The 17,400-nt window shown below is 34.4% G+C and overlaps 2 protein-coding genes across 7 annotated transcripts; one reads left to right on the top strand and one right to left on the bottom strand.

Annotated features, from left to right (window-relative positions):
* Positions 1–366: 366 nt before the first annotated feature.
* Positions 367–11,729, bottom strand: LOC148854368 (Amino acid kinase family protein). Of its 5 annotated transcripts, none has more exons than XM_088985520.1 (12): positions 11,417–11,729; positions 11,072–11,293; positions 10,627–10,724; positions 9,190–9,232; positions 4,681–4,742; positions 4,489–4,545; positions 3,004–3,039; positions 2,824–2,901; positions 1,400–1,466; positions 1,168–1,230; positions 864–967; positions 367–759 (listed from the first exon to the last, which is right to left on the bottom strand). In XM_088985520.1, the coding sequence occupies exons 1-12, from the start codon at positions 11,490–11,492 to the stop codon at positions 664–666; spliced, it is 1,002 nt and encodes a 333-aa protein (XP_088841646.1). In that variant the 5' UTR covers positions 11,493–11,729; the 3' UTR covers positions 367–663. The 5 variants fall into 5 exon arrangements, with proteins under 5 accessions (XP_088841646.1, XP_088841647.1, XP_088841648.1 ...); XM_088985521.1 differs by having other exon boundaries at positions 367–779; positions 11,417–11,707; XM_088985522.1 differs by having other exon boundaries at positions 367–791; positions 11,417–11,586.
* LOC148854367 (glutamate NMDA receptor subunit epsilon-1, putative (DUF3598)) lies at positions 11,618–16,403 on the top strand. Of its 2 annotated transcripts, none has more exons than XM_088985518.1 (7): positions 11,618–12,164; positions 12,286–12,380; positions 13,123–13,240; positions 13,410–13,528; positions 14,848–15,034; positions 15,227–15,370; positions 15,924–16,403. In XM_088985518.1, the coding sequence occupies exons 1-7, from the start codon at positions 11,901–11,903 to the stop codon at positions 16,212–16,214; spliced, it is 1,218 nt and encodes a 405-aa protein (XP_088841644.1). In that variant the 5' UTR covers positions 11,618–11,900; the 3' UTR covers positions 16,215–16,403. The 2 variants fall into 2 exon arrangements, with proteins under 2 accessions (XP_088841644.1, XP_088841645.1); XM_088985519.1 differs by having other exon boundaries at positions 11,622–12,164; positions 14,887–15,034.
* The last annotated feature ends 997 nt before the right edge of the window (positions 16,404–17,400 follow it).

The following is a 17,400-nucleotide window of genomic DNA, read 5'->3' as shown; positions in this document are numbered from 1 at the left end:
ATAGGTTTTTAATGCAGATCCAATCCTTACAAAAAAGAGTTGAACAAGTTACTGGATTCGGAACAAGAAATTTAAACAAGGACGGTGTCCCGTGCCCTTATCTTTCTTAAAGACGAATGATCATTGTAGAGGCTGCTTCAGAACTTCATGTGTTTACAAGTTACAATCTTTAGAAGGGTTCTCAAAGAATATGGATGAGAAATCTGTATTTGCTTGCTTCATATAATGCTGTTTATATGTGTCTCTGTTTACGTGTGCTATTGGTTGACGAATAGCCTCTCAAGAGGGAACTTAAAACTCTTAAAGTTTTGTTTGGTTTGGTAGAAAATAAAAGAGCTATAAGTTCTTAAGGAATTTCACAAAATGTTTTCAGAACCTTCCTTTTTTTTCGCTTATTTTATATCAAACCAAACATAGCTTAATTGTGGAACTGGTAGATGGGGAAAAGAAGCATCATAGATCCCAAATTGTCTTTAAAAAAGTTCAAAAAAAAAAAAAAAAATCCACAGGTCACTGCACGATCTTTGAGCCAAGCAAGCATCTTTCCTGGCAAACATGTTTGTAATCACTTTGAACATCCTTTTCGATAAGCAACTTTTGGAACATAAATATCTCTCACATTTTGCATGTGATCTTCAAAATCAGGCTGGTGGAGTGGTGGCTCTATTTTGAAGATCGGATGACAGTCCCAAGCCAATCATCAGGAACGTGGCCTCTCACCTCTCCCTTTAAGGCTCTTAAAGAGTGCTCTGTTGCAGCCTGTGCATCAATGACAAAGCCTAGTAATACCTCTACATTGAAATTATGAGATGATTACAATATGTTTGAAAAAAAATATGAGATCATAATATGTTTGAAACCACCTTCACAATGTATACATCAATTCCAAGCTTTGCTATCATTGCAGCTTCTGATATCTTGGTCACCATCCCTCCTGTTGTATCATGGGCTGCAACTGTTATTTCAACTGTCAATACAAAGAAAATGAATATTGAGCAATTAGCTGGCTGGCAAACTTGTTCTTGTGTAGGTAGTAAATACTTCAGGTTAAGATACATCACTGATAATAAAGTCCAGAATCCCAATAGGGATGATCCATCTTTTTAATAGCAAACTCGCACAAAAACCACATTCAAAACATGGAAGTCAGAGTATCTTTTCACTGACCTTCCTTATTCATGCCTTCCAGTGTTGGTTTAATTATAGACCAGCTTCCATCTTCATCTACAGCTGTAACAGTTGAAAGGTCAGTTCTTCATATGAGAGCTGAACCTGATAGTGAGTATTTAGTCTATAGAACTATATATAGGTGCAGCAGAAACCCTAAGTAACCTCCTAAACATTTAATTAAGTAGAATAAGTATGGTGAAACAGAAAGTGAAACATTAAATGTGCTTACCGATCTCCTGTAGAAGTATAGCATTGGGATCTGTAGGTGGACGGTCATATACTCCCAAAACATCTGTCTTTATTCCATATGATATAGGAAAGTACACAGAAAATTCCATCTTGTATACAGTAGAATATAAAGGACATGTGATAATCAAAAACAGGAATTGAGAAACTGACTCTGATATATCCGTTCTATTTTTAAAATTTTTTAGTAATCATTCTATTTTTTAACTGAAAAATATACTTTTTATGGGAGTATGAGGTAAAATAAATTGAATAAATTCATCATCATCATCTAAGCCTTATCCTACTTATATGGGGCCAGCTACATGAATTCTGTTTTGTTGTTTCATTCTGTTTAGTACCATATCCATTGTTAAATTATGAGTTCTTAAGCCATTTCTTACTACTTCAACCAATTCCCTTCTTGGTCTGCCCCTAGCCCTTCTAGCCCCTTCAACTTGCAAGTTGCAAGTTGCAACAGCTGGCTTCTTCCTGGTCTATGTACATGGTGCATAAGTTTTTTCTAGGAGATCACTACATATGAGAGATGATGGCAGTTTCAGATCCATTTGGCCAATTGTCCTGATTGTTAACAAAGTTGATGTGATTTTTTTTTGGAGGGTACAGAAGGTGACTTCTGGTTGGCAAGGAGAAACAAAAGTAACATTAACACGAAAAAAATATATTTTCCCCGTCATACAGAAGAAAGATGACCAACGGGGTAGCTGCAGTTAATCTTTATGCTCAGAGAACTCAAGAGCTGCTTGAAAATTCTCTTGCTTTTTCTGTAATTGATCTAATGGCAGGTTCCTATCAGGAGCCCAGCAGAATTAAATCAGCTTGCCATGGATCTACACCAATCAGAAAGTTGTATACATTTACTCTACATGAAAGGCAGTCAATAAAGAAATGAAGGTCCATATCTCACCTTCCTGATGAAGGTGTGATTTGATCAAAATCTGTGCTACAACCAGCAGGAACTTTACCAGCTGAGCCAACTGAAACCTTCCTGGTTGTACACATTGGATTGAGGGATTTGGAATGAGCTAAAACTTTTTATTTGGCTCATTTGCCTAGGGGGAAAAATGTGTACAACTAGGACAGGCCATTAATGTGTCAGATGTATTATGGTTATTGATAATAAAATGTGTTGGGTATTCAAGTATTTTGGAATGGCAATCTTGTTAGCTATCTTTGATAATTATTTCTAAAATTATAATGTGTAACTTATTCATCTAGAAACAATTAAAATCATATACTTATTCTCTTGTATACTTGTACAGAATAATATTCATACAATGTAAAAATGCAGATGCATGCCCTTACTGGATTTACTAAGTTAAGCAGAAATATAGTAAAAAATAAATGACAAAATTGTAGTCAAGTTACATATACATAAAGAATTATATGGCTAGATAGAGTGGATACAAGAAAAACAACATATTCAGGCTTCAATAGTTCTGCAAGATGGCGTATGATCACATCACCACTCAATATGGTGCAACCCTGTTTGATCAAGTGGTCCAATCATCAGTGGTAAATAATGCTAAGTCTTGTCACTGACAAGAAAAGCATAACTTACAAAAAATATACTCAGATAAACCTGACCTGCGATTCATCAATCACAGCATCGCCATGCAAAACCTAAACAAACAATGAGCTGTGTATGATATATTAGAGATACTTAGATTCACATTTTAAGATCTAAACAGCTATAGATGGCAAGAAAAATAAAGGATGCAATTTGAGAAGCATAATCCCATACCATCTGGAACCATTTTACAGATTTTCCTTGATTTAGTAAGCCAAAGCATATTGTTTTTTTTTTTTTTTTTGGGGGGGGGGTGTTACAGATGATAAATCCTGAGGACATGGACAGAAAGAAATACAAACCTAAATTGAATTACAAGAGTAATTAAACCTGCTTGACAATGTTTCGAATAAGTTTCTTAGAAAAAAGAGGATCTCAGTCAAATCCCTCAAAATGGGCAATTAAATCTAGGGTATAATGAAAATCTTAATACCAGGTAATTTGTGTAGCCTACCCTCAATTGAGCACAATGACTGCATGATTCTAACCACTCAATCAACCTCTCACCCATTGTGGTCATTGCTTATTGAAACCCTAGGAAATGATCACGAAAGGAAATATATCAACCAACTTCTTGATGCTTGACCCCTTTAGATATGCTATCATCGGTATTTTTTTTTTGAAAAGGTAAGGTAAAAATTTTATTGATGATAGAGAAAAGAGTTACAACAGCAACCTAGCGGAATACACTGGGAAGACAAACAGCTTACAATAACCAAATAGAGTGAGATTCAAGAAGCTGAAAATTAAGAATTTAAGCCCCTAACATGGACTTGTTTGGGCTTGCCTCGAGGGGCGTGGCACAAAGGTGGCTCATAGAATCAGGAATATAATATGTTTTACATCACATTAGCTACTTGAAGTAATGCAATTGAGGAAAAAAAGAGATTGTGGGTTTTATATGGTTGATTTTATTTTTTAAAATTTCATTTGAATATGTTTTACATGTTATATTTATGTATTTTAATTTTAGATAATAGGTTTTATAAAACATTGATTTTAAAATTTAAGTATATTTTTATTAATATTATGTTTAATATTTTTTTTGCAGTTTTTTACATTTTCTGACATTTTTTAGCATTTTTTTTGGTATTTTTGCGCCTTGCTTCAAAAAGGCGCACGCCTTGCCTTGCGCCTTGTGCTTTTAAAACACTGAATGAAAGTTACCGTTTCTAATAAAGGAACATGTTTTTCCTCTTTCTATTCCTTTCTCTGATAACATGTAACCTACAACTGAAGATGCTTAACCAAATAAGCTGTGGGTCTGGAAAGCTATGTAAAAGCAAAATATTGTTACAATATTTTAGTTCCCTTCAGTTTAAATAGATTATCATAACATTAATGTATATAAGAATGGAAAAACTAAGTCGTACACTACTTCATAAATCATAATTCATCAAACTATAGATTACTACAAATATTCACATTGTGGAAAGTAAAACATCTAAAAAGGACTAATGACACATCAAAAAAAAGATGTAAGCAACAAGTTCCAAACTTACAGGGACAAAACCAGAGTTGATAGCCTTTACCACCTGAGATATGTCAGCGTGAGCCATCTGTCAGAAATACACAAAAGAAAGCCTGAATTGTCTGGGCCTGGAGCTAGAAATAAAAACCTATTGAATGAAAACAATCAAGACATTTGGTGCAAATAATATTATAAGAGACAAGTTCTTCTGAATGCTTCTAACATGTCTTTCACAAGTGGACCATCCACAAGCAAATGGTGATATTCCAATAGATGGGATTCCCTCTGCAAAACCAGAATAGAAATCTGTTAGAAAGACTCTGACTTATAATTCCAACATATGCCTACCATTCTGAAATTTGAAAATATGTGGATGAAGACCAAATAATGGCACAATTTCCATGAGTAACTTGGTAATTGAAACTTGCTAATCCTATTAGCTTTTTTTTCAGAAAAACAGTTTCATAATGTGAAATATTACAAAAGCTTGTGAATGCTTGTTGATGAAACATGGGAATGGATGATGATCTATGAACTTAAATCCAGACTACCCCTTCCAAGTCCCCAGATAGCCATCAATGAGTGCATATACCATGATACCATCTATGAACTTGTCACACACATTTTGTACATATCAGAAGGTTCTCACCATGAAAATCCAGCTCAAATAAACATAGAAAAGATCAAGCAAGAATTTGTAACTCACAATGTTGGGATAGTGAAATCATTTCATTTGGACAAATTACATTGTCGGTCATAATTATGTGTACTATATGCAAATAAACGAGCAGGGGCAACTTTTTATCCTTTTCTGAGAGATGGAAATATTTCTCGAACTAACTGGTCAAAAATCAAAATAGTTATCACCAAGACTATAAAGGAATTAAAACCCACCCACAGAATTGAAAAATAAGACCATCAAACAAGAGTAGTACCATGGATCGCCAAAATTGGAGATTGTTACGCAGATTTTTGAAAATTTATTCAAGACAATTGCAGCACAACTGAATTGACTTAGCCCAGTTGCCAACAAAATAATGATGGGAGCCTAATATAGACCAGCCACTTTAAAAGATGGTTTTGTTTAGTGTAAACAGGGTTCCATTGCCCTTGTAAAATAATGAAACTTTCTAGTTTCTTGACTTCTTCATAGGGTAGGACTTTTTTATTTAATTTTTTTTTTTCCTTTGAATGGTAAAGCATTTTAATTTCTATAGTTGGGCAACTAGCCAACTAGACAATGCCTAGCTAACAAGGTGCCTATAGAAGAAGGTCATCTTACTAAAGTGCCTAGCTATTTTGTACATGTTGTGATATGAAATTTTTTTATACACTTCTTTTTGAAATTATAATAATCTATACTATATATAAGAGTGTGAATGTAGTGTGAAACTTTTTTGGGACTAAAATTACCCTCCATTTCTTTGTTTGAGAAAGGGTATAAAGTTCATTTTATTATAGTTTTAATGCCAGTTTTAATGGCTAGTGTAATGGCCATATTTTTGTATTTAATCCATCTCTATTTGTAAATGTTGAAAATGTAACTTCAATTATTACTTTCCACCTCATTTAATCCCCTCTCTTTAAGTCTTATACTTAAGGTATTAAATCTTATTTTCTCTTATTAAATCCTATATTTTTAAGTTATTTTTCACCAATAAATGCTACTAATTAGATCTATGTCAATATTTTTAACAATATAAACTCATATTTTAAAATTAATTTAAAAACAAAACCATTCTTTATCCAAGTGGTGGCTAAGCAATTCAACTATCCAAATCAAGTTGATCAACCTATGAAGTCATAGTTAGGTAATAAACTTTTTAAAATAGAAATTTACAAAAAAATGTAGAAAAAATTAGACACATTTATGATATTTTTATTACTCAAATTAGAAAAATAAGTGTAATAAACGAGATTTATTTTTATTCATAATGGAAATGAAATACATAATTTGGAACTGAGCAAAAACGAAATATAAAAAATAATTATAAAAAGTTCAACTTTTGAGTAAAATGTGTTAACCTTTAATGTAATAAATAAATAATAAAAAATAATAAAATATAAAAATAAAAAATGAAAAAAATACATAAATTTTGTAAAAAAAAATTCAGGCACATGTATAATATCATGTATTTATCATATTAAACAAAATGTAAGTGTAACATATCAGAATTGTTTGTACACACAAAATTACAACAAAAATTATAGAAAAAATTAAACACATCTATAATTCTATATTTACATTACTATTAAAAATATGAATAAGATTGTGGAACTTTATTTTGACTAAAATCATGGTTTTAAAAACCGACCCAGAAACAAAATTGCTTTGGCTTCTAGTTTCCGAATCAGGGGGTTAAACCGTCCAGTTTGAACAAGTCAAACTGGTAAGATGTAGAATATAATGTAACATTTTATATTGACCGTTGGATTAGGATTAGGTTAAAGTCCACTGTCTATATACATTATTATGAGAGGGGAGTATAAGACTTTGAGAAGGAGGCGACTGGTTAAAGCTGAGAAATTAAGAAAGAGAGAGAGAGAGAGAAGGAAGAAGAAGAAGAAGAAGGAAGCATCGTTAGTGATTGTCATTGTTGCATAACCATTTTGCCTTGAGAAGGAAGCGTCGCCGGAGGTGGTTGTCACCTTCACCAATCATTGTTGCATAACCATTTTGCCTTGAGAAGAAGAAGAAGAAGAAGAAGCCATTGGCGGCTATCTCCATGTTCATCATCATCGCCACTACAACACCATTTTCCCTCTTCTTACATCTTTCTCATCTCTGTAAATCTCTCTCAAATCCCAGATCGTTTGCTTCATTAGTGACTTGTGTTTCTCAAATTTTAATACAAGATCAGTGTTTAATCTTTCATCTCTTGCATCGATTTTTCAATTTCTTCATTAGAGTTGCAATTTTTTTTGTTGTTACAACTTAAAAAGAGTCACAAAAATGAGAAAACTCAAAATCAAAATAAAAAAACTAAAAACACTAACTAATTTTGGCCATTTGGGAATAATTGAACAAGATTATGAGATATGAAAGTTTTTATTTTATTTTATTTATTTTCTAAATTCTATTTTAAAATAAATAAAAAATTTGGAATTAGTTTGAAAGCAACCTAAGAACCGTTAGTCGGGTCAAACATTTTAATGGTTAAACCGTTTAGGTCAGTAGTTCTCTGACCATTTAAACATTTTTTTTTTGTAAAATAGCGGTTCAAGGCCAAAATGGAAACTAGTGACTTGACTGGTTCCCGGGCCAAAATGGTTCAACCGTTCGGTCTGGTCTGTTTTCTAATGCAATGACTAAAATACTCATTTTTGAATTTAATTCAATTAATTTAGTTCCTATTTAATTGTAATGACTAAATTGTAAATTGAACTGCTACTTTTCGCTTCATTCCCTCTATTTAAACCTTACATTTTTTTGATAAATGAACAAAAGAAAAAAGATACACCAAAAAGATAAAACACTACAAACATAAGAGCCTCGCCAAGCAGGTAAGCATGTCAATGATACTTGAAACTTTACAGTTCAATTTGATTATCACATTTGGATGAGGTGTTTATGTAATCAGATTTGAACTCTACAATATTGATTAATAATAAAAACAAAAAAAAAAATATAAAACAAAAAATAAAAAATACGTAAAGTTTATAGAAATTTTTGGATATATTATTACTATAAGTATCATCATCTAGAATTGCCACGTGCAAAGCACGTGCACACTTACTAGTAAATACATATGATTAAACTAAACTTTTTTTATCAATAATAGAATCGTTTCATTAGATAATTAAGAATAAGTACAAAGGTGTGGGGAGATAAACTCTCTTAACACACCCCAAAAAATAAAAAGAAAATTACAGTACAACCCAAAAAGACTGACCCCTTCCCACAACTTGTTTGGCTAATGTATCTGCAAATGAATTGGCACTCCTCTTAACCCACTGCAATCTCACTTCCATACCCTGAGTCAGCCCCTTGAAGAATTTTCATTCATTTAGATACGGCCACATACCCTCATCCTCCTTCCCTAACCAACCTAACACCACTTTTGAGTCTCTTTCGATGATCAATCTGTTAATACTTAATTCCTAAGCCCTTTTGCACCCTCCACCACAGCCATAACCTCAGCCCGGAGTGAATCCCCAATTCCAATCAAGCCTGAAAACAAAGCAATAACTACACCTTCCTCTGTCATGAAATTAAGTGTTGTTTATTTTTATTATTTATATACATGAACTAAATTATTCATTTTGTGTGTTTATATACTAGTTTCTCTTTATTGTTTTTTATTTGCTAGGGTTTAATCAACATATATGTTCATGTATGCTGTCTTGAACCCTCAAAAATTTCAAAACCTGAACCGATAAGCAAGGAAGAACATAAAATTTTCTCAGATGCTTTTCTTCTTTTTCTAGGACAAAAATAGTATTTTCTGAATTTTCTTTCTTTCTTCTTTTAATTCTCATGAATATGTTGATTTTCTTTAGTTTAATAAAAAATTATGCTTTTCGTGAAGATTATATATAGTGAACAATGGTTGCAGGTTGCTATGGAACCTAGAGAATCTTAAAAAATAAAATAAATAAATCTGTAACCTAGTTTGACTAGGAACCATCCCCTTGCCTAGCCTTGCATTGGTGCCTTGAAAACTATGCAGAACAAATTAATAAAACTCAAAGAAAAAAAACAGAAAAGAAAAACCAATAGCATAATGAATACCTCTGGCTAGCGATCTCACAATTTCAATATTGAGTGTTGTAACCTGAAACAAATGAAACAAACAAAATGGTAAACAATCACAAAATCCTAATTTCATCTCACAATTTCAATATGAGACTCTGATTAATAAGTAAATTAATGACTTACACTTGCTTTTTCAATATTTATCCATCCCAAAGACAACTTATAATATCATAAAAGAACGGAGGGAACTTCTAATTTCATCTGGAGATGTTAAAAGAAACCTTCTTAAAGCAGTTAGCAGGAACTCATTCTCATAGAAGACGAAAATAATAAACAAGCAACAAGATTTCTCCATTCAATATTTACAAAACCTAAATAGCCACCAGGAGTTTGTGGATCAGATGTCAACAGATAAACAAAGCTAGAAATTGTATGAAATATAACGTTGGAGGATTTGTGGATAGAACAAAAAAGTACTGGACAGCCAAAATAATGGTGATAAATAAAACAACATGATGTATAGATAGTTCAGATCCTAAGAGAGAGGATTGAATAGTTCTAGTGCCTCCTCTTGCAATGCATGGCTGGTATTCCACCTAAATGTTTTGAGGTTAAAGAAGTTTCTTATATCCTTGGTCTCCCCACCAAGAAAAGTAAAACAAAATCAGCATTTACAAAACCTGAATAGCCACCAGGAGTCCATGGAGCAGATGTCAAAAGATAAAACAAAGCTACCAATTGTATGAAATATGATGTTGGAGAACTTGCAGATGGAATACAAAAGTACTGGAGTGCCAAAATAACAGTGACAAATAAAACGAAGCATATTAATACATTATAATGAAAGTCTTGATGTATAGAGTACACTCTGGCAACATGATGTATAGAGAGTTTGGAAATCATTGTTTGGGGGAGATTGAATTGTTCTAGTGCCTCTTCTTGCAATGCATAATTGGTATTCCACCTAAAAATGTTTAGAGGTTGAAGAAGTTTTTTATATCCCCAGTTCCCTATCGCCGAGTAGAAATAAAACAAAATCAGCATTTTTTTGGTAATGGATAAAGTTCAGCATTCAATTTTTTGTCGTAAATACTTCAATTCCATGAACAAGCAAATAGCTAGATAACTTACATGAGAATAATAGCAACTAACCTAATCATTATTTACAAAACATAAAACTGTGGCAGTGCCAGGGATCCTTAAATAGATAGCAACTAAGGTGAGTATCCCCAATAGTACTTGAAATAGTAACTTAGGTGTTTTCTATAGTCTTATACCTCCAAATAAATTTAGTTTGACAGTGTACAAGGCAGATACACTAAGCATAGTCCACACATGAGAATCAATGCTATGAAACTTTGCACCCGCTACAGCATTAGAGAATGCATAGAATAAAATTTTATAATTTAACAGAAATGAATATTAAACAAGATGAGGAACAAAAAAGCATTAGCAAGGAGCATCAAATCTTACAGAAATACGGGTAGCCACGAAGCCAGCCTTGACAAGAGGGAGATGCAATCCTCCCTTGTGGACCGCCGACCTACTTGCTTGAAAATGACCAAAAGAACCTGCATCGAACAACTGATAAAGATCAATACATCGAGATGCCAGAGCTGTAACAAAGAGCCACTTCCTTAGTAGACACCAATTCCAAGCAGAAGCCAAAATTATCCCTAATACTTGTGACATTAAGGCTCAGTTTGGTAGGAGTACAGATACAAATATGTACTGTGCAAATACATACAAAATAATATAAAATACAAGGTTTTGCACTCTACAAATTTGTATTTGTACTCCTTGCAAACTGAGCCTAAACAAATGAACTCGATGAATCTATTTATCCAATCCGAAACTCTAGCTCCATCATGGTGTAAATACAAGCATCCAATCGCATCAATCTTAAAGAAAACTTAACCTGCTCCATGAACGACAAGAAAATTGCTGTAGTCTGGCAAAGCTGGATCTTCGAATTCGACAGAAATTTCTGAAGTCCCAGGTCGCTTGCTCCAATCCATCCCAAAAGACTTTAATGGAGGAGGACTTGAGATCATTGCGTGTCTCAATTGTGAAGAAACAGTTCCAAGATTTTCTTCATTTATCTTCTCTATTTCGTTTTTGCAAGTAATTGCAGCACCACCTGAAATACGTAACGGATTAAAAAGACTTGTAACTTGTAAGCATATCTGGAATTCGGAAAAAAAAATCACTGTTCGGTCAACAGTGAACTTAACAAAAAGAGCGATGGAGAGTTTGCAAACACCGAGTTTCACGATGCAACGGAGCGGTTTGATTGTGGTAACGTCGGAGGAGGAGCTGATTTGCTGCTTCGTTTCCATTACAAATCTGAGCTCGAGTGACCGGAGAGTCGGAGACCGGAGAGTGGCGCTTTAGTTACAGTTTATACACACTCGCGCACACCCTCCGCGTTTTCTTTTGTTAATAGGTGGCTAGTAGCCTAGAAATTCGGATTCGCACGTGAGAGGGATTGGGATCATTGATGGGATAGGTGTCTCTCCATGAGAGGACAACAAAGGGTACATAGTGAGAGCCTGAGAGACAGACAAGCCCATCCCGTTTCAGTTTTCACTCGTCGAAAATTTTTTATCAACAGTCCACAGATTGACACGATATCCCTTCTATCCGTTGGATGCTTAGATTGGCGCTCTCTTTCTGATGTCTTCCCGTTGGATAAGGCGTCAAGAAGACAATAACTGGTTTTCCAGCCGGAGCTGAAATTATCAGTCATGGCGGCCATTTCTTCCATTTCAGTGGCCCCAATGACCAAAACCCCAGTTTCAAATCTTACTCCAAAATTTTATGTGAACTTCTCGACATCCAAGTCATTTCTTCGCTCAAGTTCCTCGTTTCGGAGACCTCGAATTCAAGCAGTGAAACCATCGTCCTTCGTATCAGAAGAACAACACAAACGAGACGAAGAATCCATGAGTATTGACAACCTGCATCGTTTTATTGAGCTGAACTTGGGCAACTGGAACGGATCCTTCTATGTCAGTGTGAACAGTTCTATTATTTCCTCTCTTTTCTCGAATTTTGTTTCCCGCTTCCTTCTTTTTCTTCAATCTAGGTTTCGTAATGTGAACCTATTTGTTCTTTGTTTTAATATTTCAGCAATTTGATCCTTACGGAAATTTGTTGCAAAAAGTGACTACGAGACTTGCAGTGAGCTCCTATGGCGAAGATGAGCTGATTAGTTTAATTCAAACGTAAGCTTATTTCTTATAGTAGGTCCCCTCCACGAGCTTCTCATGCAATTCGTTATATATATAGGAGCATGTAATCGTTGGTTATGACTAGCTAAGAGGCAATATATTCCAGTTTTATCATCTTCTTCATTTTTATCCCTGGAATATTTTACGAGAACATGCAATTTAGTCATTGATGAACAGATAGCTCCTATTTGAAACATTCTCGAGTTCCAGAGCGGCTCTATACTTGTGAAGTCAACATATAGAAGTTCTGCCAATGCTATGAAATCAAACTTATATTGTAAACGTATTCCATTTCCTGATGGCTTTCTTATTTGGATTTTATAAGATTCGGGTTTTACAGCGCGATGTCAGGTTTGTAATTCTCAAGTGACCTGTTGATATTATTGTATTGAGTGATCTTTTCTCTCAAACCTTGTGACTGTTTCACCATCATAGTTTTGGAGACTTTTTTTTTTTAACTGCAGGTTGAGCATAGTTAATTATCAGAGCAGAGTAGGGTTCAACTTTTTCAAGTTTGAGTTCATTTTCATGGATTATGAATTTCATATTCTTGAATTAGTTAACCATAGAAAGTCAATATCTCAACACCCTTTTTTTAATGGCGAAAAGCCGAAAATGTTAGATTGAAGTTTTGATGCTTTATGAGTTCATAGGGGATATATCGAAGGTATGATTTGCATTCGTGTATTGTTTTACTATTACCTGAAATATTTTATGCTGTGTTTGACATATGTAGGCTATACATAAAACAACCTTCTTCAAGTGCTTCAACTTCGGGATATGATTCTGAACCTGAATGGGCAGAGTACAAAATCAAAGAAACTAATATGTTTACTGTGGACAATTATCAGCAGGTAATATTAGTGTTTTCTACTTTGAAGTTGCAAAGTTTAATCTCTCAGTTTCCTAGTCCAGGAAAAATAGCTCTTTCTTTTTGATGGGGTTTTGTGAAGAGAAAAGAGCTTATAGCTTATTTGTGATCCCATTGTTTTCTTTTGAATATCTATTGTGGTTAGCCTGCAGATTGGATTTTTCTCCAAAGAGAGGGCATTTTCTCTAAGGTATCAGACAGCTGGAATGTTGGAGACTGTACTAAGGCAAGGGATTCTTGGTGAAGATGATATTGGTGAAGAATCACCCAAGTGAGTGCTCTATGTTAGGAAATTAACTTTACTTTGATTTCCAATTGGGAATCTTTACCATTGGATGTCACTAGATTAGGAATTATAGAAAAATCTATTTATTGTCAGGTTTTATATGTCTTTAGAACTAAATGAACCCAACTAAGGAAATTTGTGCTTCTTTAGTAGATTATGTTTTGTGCTCTGCCATGGGCCTAATCTATGATATGTGTCCATGGACACAAACTTCATCCTTTTGATATGAGTGTGTCAGACATGGCAATCTTCCAAAATCAAGCACTGTGGAGTGTGGACATGGCTATAGATTATGTCTATACACATGCATGTATGTCAGCATATACAAATCCATGTGCTTATGCATTTTGCATTTTACCAAATTGAAGAAAAGAATAAATGTATTAGGCCATAAACAAACTGCATATGGAAAGCCTTATCCACATTACAAGTTGTTGTGTCAACAAATGTCCAACATTCCAAATCTACAGGGGGAAGTATCCCACATACCATAGGCCCTAATGCAGGTGGAATTGAGCTTCAAATCCAAGAAGATAAAACAATATGTTGATTATATCTTGTGTTAATTTATCCTGTAAGTTATCCGAATTGTTCAATATGATGATTATATCTTGTGTTAACTTCCCAATTATTCAATAAATGGCCATTACCTGCCAGCTATCCAAGGTCTTGGACATGGACCTAGCCTCTGATATTTTTAGCACAAAAATGTCTAAGTTGGGACATCAATTGAGTGGATTATATTGATCTTGTTTGCCACAGACATAATAAATATGAGTCAGTATTAGTAACTAGCAACCCCCTTTCACCTTCAATAATATCTAGATGATGTAATTTTGAAGTTGTAGGCCCTGTTTGTTTTCACATAAAATGCAGGAAAAAGAACAGTTTCCTAAACATTGCTATTTTATGGTGTTTAGTTGCACATAAAATGGATATGGAAAATAAATATTTTCCATAGAATAGTACTAATTATATGGAAACTACATTCCTTCTAATTATTCATGTCATTTTCCAAACTGAGACCGGTCCTCTTTATACATATATTGCAACACTCATGTATATCTCAACTATTCAGTTAAGTGAAACACCAGGATAATTAGGAAGATGATTTATTCTCTCATAGAACTTCATTTTCCAAGGAAATCATTCATCTTCCTTCATGTTATGTGCAACCAGAAACAGCCTTGATGTACTTAACCACCCTAGTCTCTTAGATTATTTAGTTATGCTTGATGTGCAAAGTTTCTTTGCTTAGGAACTTTAATTATCTCAAGGTGTTGGCATTGACTCCCATGATGCAGAAATCTAAAGCTACCCTCACAACGACCTTCTGTTGTCAGCGAGAATTGCCTATATTCACAGGAGAAAGACATGCGAGCAAGAGTTTTCCATATCCTGGATCCAAAAGGTGTTCTTGAAATGCTGCTTGTCTTCCTTGAAGAAAGAGGAAACGAGTTGACTCTTCCTTCTTCTCTAGACAATGCTAAGGTAATTAAATCCACCTAACTTTAACTAACCATGAAATGCTGAAGTACTTCTAAAGTCATTTAACATCCAGTAATTAACGTGATTTTCTTTTCTTTAACACTGTTAGATTTGAATGGGTTAGGCTGCTGTAAACATCTTTATAGTGTTTTTATGTGAGATCTGTCATTGGTTATTTCCCTATTTTATTTGCAGAATAGCACAGATAGGATACAACCATTTCTTGGTAGGTGGAAAGGACATTCTATAACTAAACGCAGTGGTGTTTATGGAGCAACAATTGTAGAAGCTGATACAATTGCTTTGCTTGAAATTGATGACAATGGTCAGCTAATTCAGGTTTGTGTCAATGTGCACCACTTGATCCTCCTTTACATCCATTGTGATTTGTCAAAGCAGTTCAATTGTCAATTAGGTTGGAGAAATTTGGCCATAAATTTTTGAAGCAATGAAAATGCGTCTTGGATGGTTAAAAAGTGGCTTGACAGAACTGCCACTAATGTTGCCTGATGATTTATTGCCTGAATATAATATAACACTGGCTTAGTTAACTGCTCATGTTAGGAAAAAATAACAGTTTTCTTTCCAAAATGTTGCTTCCCATAAATATTCCATGTAGTGTACTGGTGTCTTCTACAGTGTTTTATTTGTTATTAACATGAAATGTGTACTGGTTTTGCTCATACTTCCCATTCATTTTTAGTAAAACTCAAAATAAATTTGTTGCTTTTACAAGTTACAACTTCTGAAAAAGGAGATATCAACTTGAGAATTGCTCTTTCGGATCATTGACAGGGATAAACAAAAGCTCCAATTGCTAAAACAAAAGATCCATCTTATATGCACTATTTCCTTTAGGGGAATTGATCTTTGACACAAGTTTCTCATCCAGGATATTACTTCAACATCTGATGGAGGTGATGTTGCTACCACTGTCCATTGGACTGGCCACTTATTGGATAACCTGATTACATTTGATGGAGGCTATCAGATGACCTTGTTGCCTGGAGGTATGTACATGGGGTGCCCATGTGATGTGGCAAAGAGTGTGGCAGAATTAAAGTCGTTCCATCTGGAGTTCTGTTGGCTGGAGTCCCCTGGCAAGAGACAGAGACTTGTACGTACCTATGATATTGAGGGTTTGGCAGTGTCTTCGACGTACATTCTTGAGACACAACTATAAGATGATACATACATGCTATAGTTGCATATAAAGATTTAGAAATCTTTAATTTTCCGTATAGCCTAGCAGTCTCTAAATTTTGTTTCTCTGTTGTAGTTTAAAGAAAACTTCTTATCATTTTAATATTCTTCATTTATCATTTCTTGTAATACAGCCTTTTTTAATGAATAAAGATCCATATTTTACTTATAGGGACAAGGCTGACGTATGATGTGATATATTGCTGTTAATGGTGTGACATGAAATTAATACTTTCTCAAACACCTATGTGATTCTAGCTTTTGTGAGAGTTGAGAGTGAGACGTCTTAATTGTCCTACTTTCTACTTCTTCTCGCATATGTTTTGCTTTTTTATACTTACTCTCTTGAAACAGCTGACCACACCTGTTGATCTACCACCCTTTCTCGAACCCAGAAAAATAAATTCCTTTTGCATGCAGTAACTTTGGGAAGGCTTGAGGAGAAAAGGAGGAGGTTAGGGTTGGGGGACAGACTTAGACAGATGTGACCTGGTAGAACAGTTGCGGAAACAGAGTAGCCGCCTCCCCTTGGAAGCAACCTTCAAATTAGTCTCTGAAACCACATTTCTTGCTATGGCTGTTGATAGAAGGGGAAGTAAAATATTCCAGGCTGAAATATTTGAGCTGTAATTTCATCTCTTTTACATCAAAACAATTGAGAAGGGAGCCTAAGGACAAACAAAATTTTCACTGTAAAATGGGTGAAAATAATATCTGAAATATTTTACACTGAAATTTTACATCCATTTTATGGAGAAAGTGAGAAACAAATGGAACCCAAGGAGAAACCCCTCATGGTCTGTTGACTACTGTATTTTGTTAGATTGCTTAGCATTGTAACGAGAAATCTCGTTTAATGTTCTTTTCCCACCTTCCAAATAAAAGAAAGAGAAAAATTTATTGTGTCTATATTTGTACTATCTGGTGCCTGACTGGATACAAACCAGATGCTGGAAGAATTTAAATGCTAGCTAGTAAGTGGGTCATGTCATGCAACCATACGCACCATACAAAAATCGAAATATCTCAACGTCTACTTATTTCAGCTGCTTTTGGCACTTGTGCCCTCCATGACTCAGTACTGTGTTCTTACATTTGCTGGGTTCTTTGCACCCAGACCTCTGACACCTCTTCACTGGTTCTGTAAAGATATGGATGCTTGTTCC

The sequence above is a fragment of the Nelumbo lutea genome, chromosome 4, assembly GCF_056320005.1.
Source record: "Nelumbo lutea isolate HS-2025 chromosome 4, American lotus-T2T, whole genome shotgun sequence".
NCBI lineage: Eukaryota > Viridiplantae > Streptophyta > Magnoliopsida > Proteales > Nelumbonaceae > Nelumbo > Nelumbo lutea.
Note: the sequence above shows the minus strand (reverse complement) of the source record. Positions and strands in the feature narration are given on the sequence as shown.